The following is a 19,643-nucleotide window of genomic DNA, read 5'->3' on the forward strand; positions in this document are numbered from 1 at the left end:
CATGCCCTGGGTGCCAGTAGCACACCCCCCCCCCAGCTCCGGTTGTGACAACAAAAAGAGGTTCCCCGATGTTGCCACATGTGCCCCAGAGAGCAAAACCACACCCCGCTGAAAACAGCTGCCCTGCAGGGGCTTGTTAAAAGTGTGCAAGACAAGCTGGGAACAGAGCCTGGGCCCTCGAGGGCAGGTCTTGGCCAGAGTGACCTGGAGGGACATGTTCTAGAGCTTGTCCTGCATTCACAGCTCCGTGTGCCTTGTCTCCAGGGCCTCGGTCTCCTCAGCACACTCCGGGCAGCAGCGTGTGTCCTGTCCTCGTGGGCTTGGCGTGGGACAGCCGTGGCAACCGTGGCTCCTCGGCCCCTGGCACCTTGACTCCCGCTCTTGCTTCCCACCACCTTCCCCCTGGGAGCCGTGTCTGCACAGGTCACCGACATGAAAAGGAATGCAGACAGAGCCGCTCGGCTGAGTCCCAGCCCTGACCACGAGGCCCCGCTTTTGAGGCAGAAGCAGAGATTACTACAAGTCCGTGAAAAAGGAGCCCTCGCTCTGCAGAGGAGACCAGACCTCCAGCCGTGGAAGAGCCAGCAGCCGCAGTGCCAGGCCGAGGAGCTGAAGGCGGGATGGCAGGAGGCCCCCCCGCAGCAGGTCCGAGGCCTTGAGCGGCCGTATTTAGCACATCTGTTAGGCGTCGGGGGAGGACAGGCCAGGGAGCACCAACCGGACTCGGATGGGCCGGCCCAGCGAGGAGCAGCCCAGCCACAGAGGGCCGGGGAGAGGCACAGAGCGGCCGCCAGAGAAGCGAGGAGTCGCAGAGAAGACCTAGTCAGACCCAGACCGCAGCCCTGGCGCACCAAGCCCCAGAGGAAAGCGGTGGGCACGGAGAAGCCGGGGGCCCCCAGAGCCGCGGGCCTCACTCACCGCCCCCGCTGCGCCCCCGAGAAGATTAAAGGGAAGCGAGTGCCTTCGACCAAGACCAGCGGCGGCCGCCGTCCCGCTGACCCCCGGGGGAGCAGGGGGATGGATGTGGAAGAGCTCGGGGCCGCTGCCGGGGAGCTGGAGCGTCTGCAGAAAAGGGAGAAGGAAGGAGGCCGGGATGGGAGGAGGCAGCCGGGGCAGGTGCCGGCGCCCCCCGGTCAGGGCCCCAAGAGCAGCGGTCTGGACCCGAGTCCCGAGGGCAGGGCAAGGGACCTGGAAGAGCTGTGGCTGGGGGGCTGGACCTGCAGAGGGGCGTCTCCGTGCAGGTGTGGCGACAGGAGCAGGTGGCAGAGGGAGCTCGAGTTTGCCTTCCAGGAGTTGTTTAACACGAACCAAGAGCTGAAGAGGCACCTGAGCTTGCACCTGGCCCCAGGGCCCCGGGTGGATCAGAGCTCCAGTGCAGAGCACGGCCTCTCGCAGGCGCCCCAATGCAGAGGCAACACCCCGAGAGACAGGAGCGCGGCGGGCACCGGGGTGGATGTGGGGCCGCGTGGGGAGTGCGCGTGGCCCGTGCCGGCCGAGGCCCGCCAGACCGCGTCCCACGCCAGCGCGGACAGGTTCCGGAGCCGGCTTGAGAGTCACAGATACCATCGGGTGGCCAGGCTCGCGTCCAGGAGTGAGAGTAAATCGAGGTCTCCCAAGGCGGGAGCGTTTATTGGTGGAGAGAGCCGGCTCCTTTGCAGCCCAGGCTCGGGACCAGCACCGGCCAGACTGGACCCGCTGGCGGAGGGTCCCCATCGCCCCTGCCCCGCGGAGCTGGTGGACGGAGGCAGCCCGACGGCGTGGTGGCAGAGGCCCGGCCGGTGGCAGGAACCGGTGCGCCCCACGGGCTCCCCGGGGCTGAGCTGGGAGGCCCGCGCCCTGCCGGAGCCGGAGCCAGAGCCAGAGCCGGAGCCAGAGCCAGAGCCGGAAGGGCAGACAGAACAGAGAAGGGCGTGCCTGGCTAGCCTCACGTCCTACTCCTCCCAAGACCAGAAGGAAGGGGAGTGCGAGTGCGACACCACTTCCCCCTTGGCCTCTGGCTTCTTCGACGATGACCAGCACAGTCAGATGATCCATGACCTTCAGCAGCAAATTGAAGAGCAAAACAAATTGCACAAGCAATTTCTTGAAGAAGCCAGGAAACGCTTGCAAGAGTTTCAGATGATATGATAAGAGCGCGCGTCCCACCCATGATAAATACAATCGCTGATAACGGGCGTGATGTCCCAACGGGGTCCCCGAGCCTGTGCGGTCTGTGTCTGCGGCACCTGCTCAGAAACCGGTGGGCCCCTCCACAGCCGGCCACCTGTCCCTCCCACCCCCCCCCACCCCGGGCCCCTAGGCCTGCCTTATCACGGGGTCCTGTTCCAGAAGGTTCCCCAGCACAAGCATGGGAACCCTGCGCGAGGCGCAGTCCTTGGGCCTGGCTGGCAGAGCGTGGAGGCGGTCCCCGGGGCCGAGGCCGAGCACGTGCCGCTCGCACAGCGAGACACTCAGGTGAAGCAAGGGGTCCAGATGTTCTAGCTAAATAAACACTGGGCTTTCAGGGGCATCCAAGGTCAAGCAGGCACAGTTTCAAATGATACATCATTTGTTGCTTAGCTATTGGCTGAGACGCCAATGGGGAGATTGCAGTAAAGCCTCTTTAGTCTTTCAGACCAGCAAAACCAACATTTTTTTTTCTTTAACATTTTATTTGTTCATGAGAGACACAGAGACACACACACAGAGAGAGAGAGAGGCAGAGACACAGGCAGAGGGAGAAGCAGGCTCCGTGCAGGGAGCCTGATGTGGGACTCGATCCCAGGACCCCGGGGTCACGCCCTGAGCCACCCAGCCGTCCCTCAACATCATTTAACGGGACCTGACTTAGTATGTTCTTGTAACTCTAATATTAGGGAGCAGGACGAACGGGAGAGACAGGCAGAGGAGGAGGGGAGTGGTCCCCAGCAACGCGGCTGCCAGGTGCCTCCGTCTGGGGCTGGCGGTGGCGAGGCGCCTGGCTGGCTGGTCAGTGTCCCACCCCTAGCTGCACCCCTGACCCAGCAGCCATGGAAACCCTGCCCCGGGGTAGGGGAGGTGGGGGGCGGTTTGTCTGCCGGTTGCAGATACTTAGAGGCCGGAACAGGGGTGAATAAACTTTTTCTGCAGGGAACCAGATAGCAAATATGCGAGGCTTTGCCAGCCCGCCACTCTCTATGGCAACAGCCCTCCCCTGCCACCGCAGCTTGGAAGCAGCCGTAGACAACACACAAGTGAGTGGGCATGGCCAGGTTCCAATAAGACTCGATTTACAAAAATGGGGGCGGGGGAGGTGTCTGGGTTCAGCCCTCAAGCCATAGTTAGGTGACCCTGGACCGACATTGGAGGACATGTTGCCTCCCTCCCCCACCCCGACCCAGGACCTCAGATACATTGAGTTGGGTCATCCGTCTTCGGCCCTGATGATGCGTTGGTATCATTGGCCCGTGAATGGCCCCATCTCTCACTTAATGTAAATTTTCTAGAAACATAATGAACAATTATGAGCCCACTGTCCAAAGATCTAGAATACTTGCTCCAAACCAGCTTCTTATCTGCGTGCGGCTTCCCTTTCCTGCATGCTGATCCTCCTAGCTACGTGCCCGTCCCTCCATTGCGTGGGGTGCACAGGGAGGTGCGGGGTGACCCAGTCTAGTGGGAAGCCTCAGCTGGGCTCCCCCGGGGAGCATCGGGCTCACAGAACCCCCACACATGCCACTCGGGGCAGTAACTGCACCCCATGAGTTTCTTGGGGGTAGTTTTCAGGTCCTCAGGAGCTGGGGTGACGGAGCTTTTGTGGTCTTGTGTTTTTATCTCCTTGAGCCCCCTTGTCCGTCCGGCTTTTCCACGTTATGTAGAGAAAACATTTGATCCCGGCACGTTGTCATTCTGTCCTCTGCTGTGGGAATGTCACGGGACGGGGCTACAAAGCCAACTGGACAATGCGACCTAAGCCCAACGTGAGTGAGGACGAAGCCCTGGGGCCGGGAGGGCTCTGAGGCTCCCAAGCCAAGTGAAGGTTACCTGAGGGGAGGCGTGCCGGCTCCTAGTGGCTCGGCGTTGCACGTTACAGGGTCGCCCGGGGCTCTGCGTGCTGCCCACACATAGCCCTGGTCCCCGGGGTGGGGGGGTGCAGTGGGATCACGTGGTCATGATGGGACCCAAACACTGAGTAATGAGGTCTTTGGAAGCCACGGTCTGGTGAATGGAGGAGCCCGCCTTTGACTTTCAGATGAGGTATTCGTGGCCCGAGTGTTCTAGGGGAGGAGGTGCCTCTTCTCGGGCACACTTGAGCCGAAAGTGGGTGTGGGAGATGGGCAGCGAGACTGGGTGGAGGGTGAGTCATTGTTGCCGGAGGATCACACCTACACTGTCCTCCGGCAGCGGGACGAGCACCCTGCCCTCCCCCACCTGTGCTGCAGGAGGCTGGGGGTGGGGGGCCCTCTTTGCCCAGGGCCAGTGGTGCAGATGATAAAGGTGCCCTCCAGCCGGCCCCCGATTCCCTCTGGAGATGTCCTGGGTATCTTCCATCTCCGCGGTGTCCAGAGAGCAGGCTGGGGTCCTGGCTGACCCTGTCTTTGCTCCCTGCTGATGACTCTGACGCACGTCGACTGTGGTGCCCAAGGGCCTGGGACGGTGCCACCTGGCAGGTTCCCGCTGAGCAATGAGGACTCCTGGCGTGATGGCCATGTGCACCTTCACCCTCCTGAAGCTCTTCTCGGGTCCTCCCCTACGGGTCCTCCCTCTCTGAACACCGTTACCTTCTAGAACTTGCCGTGGGTTTCATGCTTCTGCTCACAGATTTGGTGGGCAGCTTAGCTTCCCTGTTTCCATTTCAGTGTGAGTTTACTAGAACCTTGACTGTCTGGTCACTTCTTAGCAGCCCCGCCTGAGTCCTCCCCAGGCTGGGAAGGCTTCCATGGCTGTCCAGTGGTAGCCAGGCGCCCCCATTTGCCCAAGGGCTTTGGAGAGGAAACAGCAGCACCGTCTAGGGCAGGTGCAGACCAGCAGTGCCTCCCAGGTGCCAGGACAAGAGACCCAGGAACGGCAGTTGAGCCCCGTGATGGCACGGCCCGCTCCTACGCTAGCTTCGCCAGCAGGCATTGTGGGTTTGGACCGTGACTCTGCCTTCTACGTGTGCAAGGCCCTACCCCTGTCCCCTCCCTCACACAGCAGGTGCATGGCCATCAGATGTGTAATAACATCCAGAACCTCAGAATTATAATGGGAAAAATGCCATTTTTAAAAAATTGGGACACAGGGGCCCCTCTCTGACCTGCTGTGGTTCTTCCAGTGAGTGGAAGATGGCCCCGAGATGTGGACAGTATCCTGCCCCCACCTCCGCCCCCGTAGCACGATGAGGGGTTGATGTGGATGTGCAGCCTGCCTCCACGGTTCTCGTCACAGCCCAGGCGGGGACCCAGGCCGGACAGGGGGTGCCGGGTTGACAGCGCATCCCTGTACACCGTGAGCTCCAGGAGGCAGCCCCGTTTGCCAGGCTGAGCTATGAGGCGGTGGTGGCGAAGCAGCGGGCACACGTGCCTCCTGGGCTCGCCCCACGCCGGAGGCTGGGATTGTAGGCCCTGGGATCCCAGCCTTTACAGCCCCATTTCTGCCCGAGAATGCAGTGGGTGGGGGTCAGCCCACGGACCGCATGACTCAGTCCTACGCCAGGGGCGGGGCTGCCCCACCGTCCACGCTGATGGGCCTGAGCCGTGGGCCCGGCTCTCGTGCTTTCATCCCTGCAAGTGGGGCGGCCCAGAGAGGAGCAGAGACTTGCCCCGGGTCATGGCCAGCCAGTGGCAGGGTGAGGACAGGGCAACCCCAGCTCTTCGGGCCCCATTCTCAGCCCGCGGATGGCAAGGGATTGCAGGGGGGTGGCCGGGTGTGCCCTCAGCAGGCTCCCTGTGCCTCCTGCCCCCTCCAGCCGCTGCCCCCGCTGCGGGCTCCAGGCTTGGGGTTTGCAGGGCTGAGCTTGGCCGCTGGTCGCAGTCTTGGCGGAGAAAGTGCAGAGCAGCAGTTCTTTCTACAAAGCCGCACTGTTCTCGGCAAATCCTCCCAGGATCGGGATGCATTTTTTTCAAGTGATTCAGCAGCACGTGAATGGGAAGGGCCTGAGCCCAAGGCTTTGGGAACCGTGACCAAAGCCGCCGGCATGAGGTCCCGCTGGGCTCACGGGGAGAAGGAAGGCTGGCGGGGCGTGAGTCGGGGGCCTGCCAGGGTCCTGGGGGGCTGGGGCGAGCAGCCGGTGCCCCAGCTTTTCTCTGCACAGCTGATGAGCTCCTAGATGGTTCCCGTGTGCTCCCAAGGGGGCCGGAGCCAACGGACAGGAAGTGGAGGTGGGAACGCTGGTCTCCATGGAGACGGGGCATCCAGTGGACAGCAGCTTATGTGAATGTGCTAGAATGACCAAAGACCCGGACCAGGGCCACAGTGCTGCTGGCTGTCCTCTCTCGGCCACCCTGTCACCCTCCCTGCTCCACCCTCAGCTCCCATAGACGCGTCTGCTCCGGGTGGTTGTGAGTGCAGGCATTTCCCACCCTGGCCTGAGTCACGCCGGCCACCCTTGCCCTCGCCCTGGATGGGCACAGCCCTGCCCCAGAGCTCCCCAGGGACGAGGAGGTTTGCAAGGACCCAAAGGTGGCATCTGGTCTGTCAGGGTTGCTGCTCAGACAGAGGGAGCCCCTGGTTGCCTCCTACCACCACCAGGAGGTCTCTAATTATGAAATGATGCTTCCTGCACACACACACACTTTTTCTCAGTTCCCTAAAGGAAGTGCATTGGAGGAAGTCGGCCCCACTGCTCACTGCAGGTGGCCAGGTCCTGACACTAGAGAAGGCCCTCCCTACTGTGTCCACGGAGGGACACCCAAGGAGGTGGGGCGCAGGCAGGCTGGACGCTCCCACGGACGGGTGGGTGCTGAGCCAGCGCTGACACCACACGTGCCTTGTGACCACACCCCATTTCCATGTGCAGGTCTGTGGGAAGGGGTGGGGGCCTTGAGACCCAGGGGGTCTGAGCAGACCTGCGGTCCACGTGAGCCCGATCCTCCTTCTGGATCACGGTCCACCCCGTTCCCTGCCCTCCAGCTACAGAGGTCGTCCACCCTGCTCAGGATATAAATGCAGTCCCATCAGAGGGGTTCAGGACCGTCTTTACTCTGCCCCCAAAGTCCACTGAGGCACTCCATTAGGGCTCCTGTGATAACGAGGGCCGGGGCCCTGCCAACGTGTTCATCCTGTTGGAGCTGTCATGGCCAGGCGTGTCTGGGAGGCCGTGTGGCACCCCCTGGCTTTCCCAGGGCTGCCCTTGACCGGGCTTTGGGCAAGCTCATCAGAACTCAGGGGGATCTCAGCCAGGTGGACCACAATGTCACCTGTGCACCCAAAAGGGTTAAGAAACACTTGTCCCAAATGGCAGCTGCAAGATGTCGTCACAGGCATTAGTGGGGACTTCAGTAGCTCTGCAATCGGGAGCCCCCTGTCTCTGGGGAGCGTAGATGAAAGCGGGGAGCCCTGCCACTGTCCCCAACTCCCCCCCCGCCCCTGCACAGAGTGGAGCCCACCTGGAGTAAGTGGCAGTTGTGTTTCCCCGGAAGAGATTGGCACATAATTCTGCGTGGAGACAAGGAAGTGGCCCCGTGACCCACGGAGGGTGTTTGCAGCTCGGGCGACGCAGTGGCCCCATCTCCCCTAAGAGGTACCCTCCGCCATGCTCACCCCTGTAACTGCACGCCACTGCTGGGGCCTCAAAACCCGGTGTCCACGACAGGCTTGGCTCGACTACGGTCCAGTCACCGGGTGGAGCGGCCCCACCCCCTCTCGGCCAGGGACAGGACCCGGGGTGTCGGCAGACGTGCTGGCAGGTCGGGGCCCCATCCTTCCCTCCCCGTACACGAGGGGCACTGGGCGCGCGCCCCTCACGGAGGGACCACGGGCCTGGGAGCAGAACGGGAGGGCAGCGGTCTCCCGGGGCGACCCTCCCGGGTTCCCCCGAGCGGCAGAGAGTGGGCTGGGCTGCGAGGGGACGAGGCCTCTGCTGACACCCCGCCAGCCCTGCTGCTCTGAGTCAGTGCACTGGTGAGGCTCAGATGACCCGGGGCTGGATTTTGACCTCGTATTTAGACTATTTTTTCCAAACCCAGAGATTTCCCACAGCTCTTCTGGGCAGATGCGTGATTTTTCCCTAAGCCAGAAGCTCGGGCCTCAGCCGGCACCAGGGCCCCGGGGGGACCTAGCGTGTGTTGAGTGCATGGAACCACGGCCACGAAGGGCTCAAAGTCACGTTTGAATATCCACAGCTTTACCTGGCTCTGGAATTGGGAGCCGGTGCCCAGGCACAGTGGCCCCATTGGGAAGTGTCCTATTAGGATGTATCTGTATGTGCAGCAGATGGGATTCCTCCGGAGAGCGGCCAGGCTCACGGCAAGATAGTAAAGACGGCTCAGTGGGTGTGAAATAAATGATCTCCTTAGAGGCGGTTCTCTTTCTGGGTCTGGCTCCCCCACAGGTTATGGGAATGGCTTGCTCTTCTCCATTGCTTCCCCAGGAAGGTCCACGGACACCGTAGGACTCAAAAGATGTTGGTGGGGAGCGGGGGCTGGGGATGATTTGATTCTCTGCTTGGGTTTGGTCAAGCATGCTGCACCCCCGGTGCCCCCAGGCCAGCCCAGGCCGCGTTGTGTGCTGAGGACACCCTGGGTGTCCCGAAAGCCCCCTTCTATTACCCCCACCGTCACCGCCCCACCCTGCGCCGCAGTGGGACAGTCTGGCCTCCCCGGGTCTCCCTGGGCAGTCATCCTCTCTCACAGTCTGAACATAGCCTGTGTTCTTTGGATCATCGTCGCCGACCTTGACTCTCCACCCACCCAGCTCTTTTCCATCCCAAATCTGGCTGGGTGTACTAGGGATTGTTTTTGCAGGCTGCTAGCGGGGGGAAGTGACATCATGTGTCCGCGGCCCAAGGGGTGGGGGCAGGGGCTCTGCGGTTGCGTGTGCTTTGAATTAAGTCGACGGTTGTGCATTCCAGTAGCCAACATCTGGCGGTGAATTCATCAGCCAGTGTATCACCCTTGATCTCAAACCCAGATGTTGTGTTAACGGAGGAAGGGAAAGAAGGAAAAACAAAATCTGAGCATCTCAGGGAGAGGCCATCGTCTTTGAGCACAAAGCAGTTAAAACAAGGATCTTTACAAAGCCTCCTGCTGCTGCCTCTGGTTCCTACGGCCAAGGAGCAGGCCGGTGGAGCTTAGGGGCTCACCCTGGTGTGGGGGGTCGGGGTGGACAGGATGTGGGCTGGTCACCCACCCCCAGGGCCAGACACCGGGCCCTGCACATAGTAGGTGTTCAGCAAATGTGTATCCGTGCCTGGATTTTCATTTCCTCTCGGGTTCTTTGGGTCTCCCTGGCTTTTTCCCAGCCCTGGTCTTGAAACAGCCTGGGATGAGAGGGGCCCATCTGTACTAGGAGTAGTCGCCCTCCCAGAGCTCTGGCGATGCCAGCGCCTGGGGTGTTGCAGTGCTGGAAATGCCTTTCTGGAGACCTCTCTGCCTCTTCCCCGTCTGCCGCTTGAGCTGGAAACCATGTGCTTCCCTGTGTCCCTGTCCACTGTCTGACTCCTTGCCTGTGCTGGATGCTCCTCGAAGGCCATCTCTGTTACCAGAGACCCTCCCCACACCTTACCCCTTTCCTCTGTGGGCAGCAGGAGGAAGCTCACGCTTTTGGGATTTCACTTGAAACGCAGCTCATCCCCGAGCTCTGAGTCTGGCTGGTAAGGCATCCCCACTCTGGCCTCATGCTGGGGGCAGAAGGCTGAGGGTCAGAATGTCTGCAGCCAGAGTTGGCTGGGCTCCACCGGGATGCCGCCCCAGCCTTCCCTCCCTGTGGGGCCCCTCTGTCCTGTTTCCCCCAGGTCTCGCCTTCAGCTTGCCTGTGGGATCCTTTGTTTTTTGGGTTTTGTTTTTTAAGATCTTATTTATTAATTCACGAGAGACACACAGAGAGAGAGAGGAAGGCAGAGACACAGGCAGAGGGAGAAGGAGGCTCCATGCAGGGAGCCCGACGTGGGACTCGATCCCAGGACCCCGGGATCACGACCTGAGCCGAAGGCAGACCCTCAATCCCTGAGCCACCCAGGCGTCCCAGATCCTCCGGTTTTGATTAATTTATTTGCCAGAGCTTTGCACGCGCCCTTCCCCACATAGAGTGCTGAACCCCCACGGTCCCCGCTGCCCTGAGCAGCTTGGCAGCATCAGGCCTCACATCTGCGCGGACAGGTGCATGCCCGGCATCTCTCCCTCATGCCCCACGGGTGTTGATGCTTTCAGAAGGTTTCCATAGAACTGGTCTTCTTTGGCTTTCCTCCATTCTCTTTCTTTCCTTCACATTATCTCTCGCTTTGCAAAGTGGAGAGGAGGTTCCCACCCAGAACTGAGGACCCCGAAGGCTCTGGCGTTCTTGTTTTGTGGGGGACAAGCCCAGCTGGAGCTCCTCCGGCCCCTGCCCCCACTTCCCTGCAAGCAGCTGGCAGCCGGGGAGCCAGTTAACATTCTAGTCTCAACCCACGAGTCTACCCCTGGGCCCTGGATTCAACAAGTCCCTTCTTTCCGATAATTTAAAAAGCAAAGGGCGGGGGGGGTTGGAAGTGTGTGGTCTGTAGCCCCAAAGCCAGGCAAGCGTGTCGGGAACCTGCGGCAAACCCAGAGCCTGGGACTGGTGCTGGCCCCGAGGTGCCGTCTGGCCCCGGGCTCTCTGAGCCTCTCACCGCAGGAGGGGGAGACTTTGTGCCATTCTTCGCCACGGCACAAATTCTGTGTGCCAGGCACTGCACGTCACGTGCACCGCGTCCCCTGGTCCTCCCCACGGCCTGGATGGGGGCTGAGGGACAGCTGGCCGCAGCTCGGCCTCTGCTGGGAGCGCTGTGCCTCCGTGAGGTCAGGGAGCTTCCCTGAGACCACAGTGTGGGGAGGGGGCCAAGCAGGGCTGCTGCTGCCTCTTCCCAATAAGGATTCGGACTGCCCCGGAGCCTCGGGGGCTTCTCTAGGAGAAAAATGCATGAGTCTGAATGCATGGAACGGACTGGAACCTGTGCACTGAGAGCAGTGCGTGCTTGTCTTCCCATGGCCGCAGGACCTGTTTTGGGTGAAGCATTGTGTGGGGTAGCAGACGTCTGAAAAACAGGTGGAATTGGGTGTATCGTAGTAAAATCCAGCAGCGGGGCTCCCAGAACTCCTGTCTCCCTCGGATGTTCCTGGTTTATTTGAGCTCAGCAGCCAGGGACAGGGCTCCACCCCAGAGACGCCCGGGGCGTGCATCTGAGACGGTTCGTGATTTGCATCAACCCTCCTCACTGTGGCCTGGGCAGTAGGGTTCGGGTGAGGCAGGTAGTGAGAGAGACCGCGGACAGACTCCCCCGGGCTGCCTGGATGCGGCAGGGACAGCCCTTTTCCATCCGGCAAAGGCCCAGTGGGCGCTGACTGTGGTCAGAACGCAGCCCCTGCCTGTAGAAGCTCCCTGAGCAGACAGGTGTACGTAACAGGGTGGGGGAGTGATGTGGAGTATGCCGGGTGCTGCTACGGAGGACGGGATTTCCCAGAGCAAGACAGGAAAGGGGTATTTTGCCTGGGTCTTGAGGGATGCATAGAAGTTTTCCAGGCAGGGAAGGTTAGATGGCATTTGGGCCAGAAGAGACTTGTGAGTCCAGAGGTGGGGACACCCCTGGGCAGGTTCGGATTCTAAGGACTTTCCGGACTGTGGAACAGCAGGATGGGGGTGGCTGGGGCAGCGGAGATAGCTGCCGGCTGGCACCAGGTCGCACAGGGGTGTCCTTATTTTAGAGGAGGGCAGTGGGTGGCCGAGGAAGACATTTGAGCCCGGAGGGATGAGGCTATAAAAAGTCTGCTGGCGCTGGGGGTGGAGAAGGGTGGGAGCCTGAGGAGTCACTGCAAGCAGGCTGACCTGCCAGCGAGGGGAGAGCCCTCTGTCCTGGGCCCCTGGCTGGCACTGCCTAGATGTGGCTCTGCAGGTTTGGGCCGGGCTCAGCCTGGGAGGCAGGAACCTGCGGCCTCTGCCCATCGTGACTCAGCTCCAACAGAAGGAGACCTAAGAATGGGGTTTGGGCTGGGCGGGGTGGGGGTGGGGTGGCCTCTGGGGCCTGGTTGGGGCCAGGGGTGCGTGGTGGGTGCACATGGGATCCGTGTGCATGTCGTGGGGAAGACGGCCCTGGCCAGGGTGGGGGTGGGGGTCTCCAAGATATGAGCTGCCCCCGCACCCGGGGCAGAGGAGGGAGGCGCCTCTGTGCCTGGCTCCGTCTGTTCCTTATTGCTCTGTTTGGCTTGCATCCGCATTCACATAACCCTCACCCAGGGGACCCCGCACGGCTGGCCAAGCTGTGGAGGGCAAAGCTTTTAAAGCCATTAAAATGGGCCGTGCCCGCTGATATAAGCCTCGAAATGAATTAAGGGAGGGCTCTGCCCCAGTGACCGAGCCCTGCTGACTGTCACCTGGTCAGGCCATGGGCTGGGTCTGGGTCCCGCTGACCCTCACCTGGTCAGGCCGCGGGCTGGGTCCGGGTCCTGGCTTAATTGCTGGTAGGAAGGAAACCCTGTGGTGCATGGCCCATGAGCGGACGTTCCCGAACCTTCCCAGCCTGACCTCTTCCCGTCTCCTTCATCCTTGTGTCATGGTCTGGGACCGTTTTCTTTCCGTTTGGCCTCCTTCCTGGGCCTCTGTCCAGTGGGGTCTGTGAGCATTTCCTCACCCAGCTCGATGGCCTCTGGGGGGGCCGAGCACTCTGACCCTTTGCCTGTCATGCCCCTGATAGAACGTGTTATTACTATTTTTTTAAATAAATTTTATTTATTTTGAGAGACAGAGGCAGAGACACAGGCAGAGGGAGAAGCAGGCTCCATGCAGGGAGCACGACATGGGACTCCATCCCAGGTCTCCAGGATCATGCCCTGGGCTGAAGGCGGCGCTAAACCGCTGATCCACCAGGGCTGCCCAGAACGTATCATTATAAAGCATCGTCCGTGGGACATTTATCCGGGACGCCTTTAGGACAGATTAGGAGTAGTAGGATAGACCTTTCCAATATAAGACCCCCAAACCTAACTATGATGGGGCCTCTTTGGAAGGCGGTTATCCCTCTGCTTTCAGCCTGGAAAAGCCTGTTTGCAGTAGGCTGTGGATGGAGGCTGGGTGGTAGGAAGCCACCATCCTTAATTATATGATGATTGTGGCCCAGTTAATTTGCTTATCTGCTTGCCCAGCCGCAGCCTACCCGTTCGTTGGAGAGAATTTTAAAAAGCCCCAAAGCACTTAGGCGTGACATCAACAAAGAGCTTTATCAGTGACTACCCAGTAACCTCGCTACCGGTGAGACACCAGCCTTCTGCTTTGGGTCCCTGTCAACATTCTTTTTTTTTTTCCCAAAGATTTTCTTTATTTATTCATGAGAGACACAGAGAGAAAGAGAGGCAGAGACACAGGCAGAGGGAGAAGCAGGCTCCACGCAGGGAGCCTGATGTGGGACTTGATCCCCGGTCTCCAGGATCACACACTGGGCTGAAGGCAGGTGCTAAACCGCTGAGCCACCCAGGTGTCCCACCTGTCAACATTCTTGCTGAAGAATCCTGGGACTGGAAGGGGTCTCAGAGCTTCACCCCTCGCCCCTGCCCCTCGCCGTGGGTGGGGTCTGACACCGTGCAAGGGGCTGGCTTCATCGTGCCCCCACCCCCACCCCGCCCCGGAGCCAGGACAGCACTGTGGTGGCTCCACTCACCTCCCTGTCTTTGTTTTGCAGTGATTAGGGCCAAAGCGGTCAGTGTGAAGGAGGTGGACTCTGGGAATGACATCTACGGCAACCCCATCAAGCGGATTCAGTATGAGATCAAGCAGATAAAGGTACCGGGCACCACCGCCAGGTTGCTGCCTGGGCAGAGCCTCGGGAGGGCCGGGAGCAAGGTTGGGCCCCCCCCACCCCCCGAGGAGGTGTCCTGCCTTCTTGAGTAACTCGGTACAGCCATCCCTCGAGCAGACTCGAGGGCTCCAAGCCACAGGTCAATCCGATTTTCCTTAATCTGTGACTGCCTGGAAAGTTGTGTGGACCTGCCATGTTCCCGTCGACCAGGTCATTGTAGAAATGTGTCCTCTTCGTTTTGGTGGGTAGTAAATTTGTGGCAGAGTCTCAGCACGGTTACAGCGGTGGCCAGAGCTTCTGTGGAACATTCCGAGGGTGCCCGTCCTCAGCTGAGCCAGTGCGAGGTTCGAAGGCCCGAGAGCTTGGCCGTTGCATCTGGGAGCCCTCACTCCCACAAACTGTGCCGTGGGGTCTCCCTCACCTGGTCAGCCTTCGAGTCTAAGAGGAAGGAGGGGTCCCGTGGGCAGGTGTGGTGGGGGCCGGCTTCCCCGAGGAGGACATGGAGCCCACGGCCTGGCCAGTGGCGGAGGGGATCCGCCAGGTGGGAGCGGGACGGGCAGGCGTGGGGACTGAGCACTGAAGGGGAGGTGGAAGGGGAGGTCAGTTGTTTCAGAACGTTGTCCATGTTCAAGGGCGAGGAGCTCGTGTTGGAGAGGAGACGGGGTGGGAGACGAGGTTGGAAGGACAGGACCGGCCGTGGAGGAAGGCGATCTTGTCTCAGTCACTAACTCCGTCCCCAGGGGAGGAGGACGTCCTAGGCGCTGTCCCTGGAGAGACGGCTTCATAAAGGCAGGAGTTGTCGCTGTCTGTGTTTTTTTTTTTTTCAAAGATTTTATTTATTCATGAGAGACACAGAGAGAGAGAGAGAGAAAGGCAGAGACACAGGCAGAGGGAGAAGCAGGCTCCATGCAGGGAGCCCGACGTGGGACTCGATCCCGGGACCCCGGGATCATACCCCAGGGTGAAGGCAGGCACTAAACCGCCGAGCCCCCGGGCCGCCCGCTGTCTGTGTTTAATTGTGTTACAAAAATACAAAGAAGCGGGGAACACGTGTTATCAGGAGGTCCACGAAATGCTTACTCATTGCATCCGTGTCATCCGAGGGGCGACCTGCTCTCTCGGGGCCTAAGTCCCTACGCGAGGGAGAGAGAACGTCTCTGTTCTTGCAACCTCATCGGGGCGTCCTGAAGAGGCAGGTGTTGACACCAAGAAGCATGTTTGGTCTCCGTGAAAGATGGCGAGGTCTCGGTGACGGCGCATTGTTGTCACCGTCGGCCTCACCTTCCCTGGGTGGGATGAGCCAAGCTTTTGCATCTCAGGATACTGGGATGGCCCCTTTTTATTGGGGTTTGCTTGTTGAAACTCCGCCCTCCCCCCAAACCCTGTGCTAGTCACCTTGGGGTAGGCACAGCAGAAATCCTCATGAAGCTCCATGGACTCGCACAGCCCGAGGGTGTGCGTCCTCTGTCGTGTGGTCCCTGAGCGTGTGCGCTTTGCCCCTTCCACCTTCTCCCTCCCCCACACCCCCAGCTTCTGCTGGGCTGCATGCACCCCACAGCCCGGATGGAGGGATGGAGGGCCATCCTCAGCGCACACTCACGTCCCCAGCTGTCACTATCCCCACCCAGTGGGGCAGCAGGGATCCCCGGCCGTGGCGGGAACCCTCCATCTGGGCGGCAGGCTCATCCCCAAAGTAGAGGAGCAGTTGAGAAGTCAAACCCCACTGACCCCTGGAGTCATAGCCATGGTGCCTCCCCCATCAAGTAGCCAACGCTTGATCAAAGTTCCTGCCAATACCCTAAGGAAGTGGTCCTCCCCGATGGGTCGGAGTCACCTGGAGATACACTTGCCTCTCTGCGGGGCGGGGGACGCGGACTCTGTTGGCCGTGTGGGCCGGGTCTGCTCACGTCTCACCTTCGTCTTTCCAGATGTTCAAAGGACCAGACAAGGACATAGAGTTTATCTACACGGCTCCTTCCTCCGCCGTATGCGGGGTCTCCCTGGACATCGGAGGAAAGAAGGAGTATCTCATTGCGGGTATGTAGATGGATGTGCACGTGGCACGTTCTTAGAGGCCGTTGGGGTGTTGTGTCCAGGCCCCCAGGGCTGCGGGGAGCCCGAGGCACCGCGGGGCTGTCCCGAAGCCTCTGGGCTTCCCTGCCTCTTCCCGTCTGAGAATTCCTGGTGGATTCTCGCCTGCCCCCCACAACGGGGGAACCAGGGTGCCTTGATGGGGAAACACGTAAACCGGTATCCACAGGTGATGCGAGGTCGGGGCAGACACCAAGAGGTGAGCATTTTTGCCTTTTGCTCCTGAAAGGAAGGCACCTGCCAGATGCTGGAAATGCTCACCGCTGGGCGGGAGGCGTTAAAAAAAAAAAAAAAAGTGTTAAATCTGCTGGTATCAGGATGTCCTCTACCTGTGCAGCAACTTTGTTCATCGCCTCTTTCTTTCTTTCTTTCTTTCTTTCTTTCTTTCTTTCTTTCTTTCTTTCTTTCTTTCTTTCTTTCTTTCTTTTTTCTTCTTTCTTTCTTTTCTTTCTTTCTCTTTTTTTCTTTCTTTCTCTTTCTTTCTTTCTTTCTTTCTTTCTTTCTTTCTTTCTTTCTTTCTTTCCTTTCTTTTTCTTTTTCATCACAGTAAAATATACGTAAAGTCTGCCGTTTTAACTATTTTTAAGTGTCCGGTTCATTAGCGTTAAGCACATTCCCGCTGTCGCACGGCAATACCACCATCCCTCCCTCCTTTCATCTTGTAAAACCGAAACTCTGTCCACATGAAACACCAGCTGCCCAGTCGCCTCCCCCGGCCCCTGGCGCCCACCGTCCTACTGTCTGTCTTGGGATTTGGCTCCTCTGGGGACTCCCATGGAACTGGAATTAGACAGTGTTTGTCCTTTGTGACGCTGACTTCACTGAGCATCACGTCCTCCAGGTTCCTCCACGACGTAGCAGGGGTCAGGGCGTCCTTCCTTCTGAGGCTGAGCAACAGTCTGTTCTGGGGAGAGACCACGGCCGAGATTCGGGACCGGGTCATTCTTCACCGTGGGGCTGTCCTGTGCAACATCCCTGGCCTGTACTCGCTGGTTGCCCCAAAATCCCTCCCCGAATTGTGGTGTCTCCAGACATCCCCAAATGCCCCTGACAGTCCCCTCGGTCCCCAAGTCGAGACCCACTGGTCTAATAGGGATGATGGAAATGCTGCATGTGCTGCTGTCTTTGGCAGCCGCTCCCTGCATGTGGCTACTGAGTGCTCAGAAACTGGGGCTCTAATTTGACTTCATATGTACGTGTAAGCAGCGATGTGCAGCTGGTGGCCGCAGGACTGGCCAGTGCGGTCTCGGTCAGGCTGGAACATCACCGCCCTCTTTCCGAGGAAATAGGAGTTGGGTCGCAAACTTGGGAAGAGACGGAGTGGAGGGGACAGCTCCCCTAGTCTGACGTTTAGTTTTGTGATACAAGCCAAATGTAATCATAGAAGTACATTCTGAACCCAAAATCTCTGTGATTCGGGGGATTTCCTTCTGTTTGGATTGTTTGTACTTTTTCCCCCATTCATGGATAATTTTTTTTTCATGGGGAATATTTTATTTATTTTTTAAAAGATTTTCTTTATTCATGAGAGACACAGAGAGAGAGAGAGGCAGAGACACAAGCAGAGGGAGAAGCAGGCTCCATGCAGGGAGCCTGACGTGGGGCTCGATCCCGGGTCTCCAGGATCAGGCCCTGGGCTGACGGCAGCACTAAACCGCTGAGCCACCTGGGCTGCCCATGGAGAATATTTAAAAAAAAAAACAATACATGCTTAGTGGGTGCCCACTAGGTGCCTTGCACTGCACCTGGTGTGACGGGAGTTCAACAGGAGAGCTCCTCCTGGAGGGAGGTGCACACAAGTTCCCACTGTGGGGACAGGAGAAGAAACTAGAGAATAAAACAAGTGTTTTTTGGGGGCGTGGGCTGGGGTGGGGACTGTGAGCATCAAGCAAGCGCTCGGGAGGAAGAGACCGTCTTGGGTGGCAGGTGCAAGCATAGGCTGTGCCTCGGGCACCTGGGGGTCCCTGCCAGGGGTGGGGGGATGGAGAGGATGCAGTGGGGAGCAAGTGGGGCAGAAGACACGGGGCTCACCTCTCCTTGGGTAACACCTCCCTCCCTTACAACGCTCATGCTCAGCATCCATGTGACTGGTTCCATCAAGACTTCTGTCCCTTTCCTTGGGGATGATGGGAGATTTTTTTCCTTCTTTTATGGGCACTTCTGACCTTTCTAAAGGTTTTCTTAAGAGCACCTACTATTTCTTAAGTTTTATTGAGCTATAACTCGCACAACATACCATTCACCCATTTAAAGGGCGTCATTCAGCGGTTTGGGTGATTCATCAAGGTGTGCACAGCCACGGCCACGGTTGGAGAACCCTGTACCCTTCAGCTGTTTTACCCCCACCCCCGGCCCCCACGCCTCTCACCCCAGCTCCAGCAACCACCAGTCTGTTTTATTTTTCTTTCTTTTTTTTGACTCTGTGAGTTTCCCTATTTCTCAGTCCTGTGAATGGAACTGTAGACTCTGGTCCCTTGTGTCTGGCGTCCGTCACTCGACACAGTGTTCAGCGCGGCATTTGAAAAGTTCATCCACGTTGTGGCGTGAGTCAGAACTTGACTCCTTTTTCTGGCTGAATGCTATTTCATTGACTGGATAGACCATAGTGTGTCTCCCCATGTGTCACCTGGTGGACATCGGGGCTGTTTCCACCTTTGGGCTCGTGTGCACGACGCTGCTCTCAGCTCCCATCAAGTGTTTGCGTGGCTGTGTTTTCATCCCTCTCGGGCCACTGTGTAGGAGTAGAATTTCAGGGCATATGGTGACTATGTTTAATCGTTTGAGGAACTGCCAGACTGTTTTCCAAAGCAGCTGCACCATTTTACATTTGCAGTATCTACTATTTTTACAGTAAGAAAAACAAAGTCAACCAGAGAGAGAGAGAGAAAGAGAGGGATGGGGACAGAATCACGAAGCAGGGACCTTCCTGACGGTGCTGTCCCCGTGATACGGGGGACGGCAAGGCAGGCAGGTGCCCAGAACACGTGGCACGTGGGGTGCGGGCCCACAGGGAAGGCCGTTCAGGGGACCCGGGTCCGTGTGTGCACGGGACCATCAGCGTCTGTTTTGTCTCCTTTTGATACGTCCCCGTATTGGTGACATTTTACAAATGACATCTATTGCTTTTATGGTCAGAAAAATAAGCCCTGGAGAGAAGGGGAAGGAGACGAGTCCTCCCATGGTGCAGGGAACTTGCTGCCCTAAGGAATCAACAGCCTCTGGGTTTCAACACCTGGTTTTGTGCGGGTCCCTGAGGACTAACCCTTCAGGAGCACCTGGCCCCGGGGTCGGGCTCCTCGCACTGCCCTCTAGAGGCAGCCGGCCAGACTGCAGAGCTGCTCGCGGAGGGAGCGAGGACCCCCGAGTCCCACCCCGTGGGCTCCTGGGTGGGAAGGTGACCTAGGTCTGGTTTCACATACCAGGCTTCACGTCGCCCTGTTCACGGAAATAGGAAAATGCCCCTTTCCTGGCCCTGCCGGTCTCTAAACGCTCCTCGCGTGGGTTCTGTTCAGTCCTCACAGCTCCTTACGGTGAAGGTGCTGGTCTGGTCCCCGTTTTACAGATGAGGGAATCGGAGGAGTAGAGAGGTGAACAGTGTGCGCCTGGTCCCATGGCGTGTGCCTGAACCCGCTTTCACACACCGATTGTTAAATTC

The 19,643-nt window shown here is 59.0% G+C and overlaps 1 protein-coding gene across 9 annotated transcripts in view; it reads left to right on the top strand.

Annotated features, from left to right (window-relative positions):
* TIMP2 (TIMP metallopeptidase inhibitor 2) overlaps window positions 1–19,643 on the top strand; it is a 47,872-nt gene that overhangs the window by 19,409 nt on the left and 8,820 nt on the right. For 2 of the 9 annotated variants that reach the window (XR_007412775.1, XR_007412780.1), the window contains 4 exons: window positions 265–2,967; window positions 3,109–3,212; window positions 3,837–3,938; window positions 13,781–13,881. Coding sequence is in view for 3 of the 9 variants with exons in the window: in XM_025468194.3 (XP_025323979.1) it covers window positions 3,109–3,212; window positions 13,781–13,881; window positions 15,826–15,934 (314 nt within the window). In the remaining 6 variants the exon portion in view is untranslated. Of the gene's footprint in view, window positions 1–243; window positions 2,968–3,108; window positions 3,213–3,737; window positions 3,939–7,532; window positions 7,679–13,780; window positions 13,882–15,825; window positions 15,935–19,643 lie in introns of those variants that run through there. The other 7 variants (XM_025468195.3, XM_025468196.3, XR_007412776.1 and 4 more) reach the window with 6 other exon arrangements.

Source organism: Canis lupus, chromosome 9, assembly GCF_003254725.2.
Source record: "Canis lupus dingo isolate Sandy chromosome 9, ASM325472v2, whole genome shotgun sequence".
In the NCBI taxonomy this organism is placed as follows: Eukaryota; Metazoa; Chordata; class Mammalia; order Carnivora; family Canidae; genus Canis; species Canis lupus.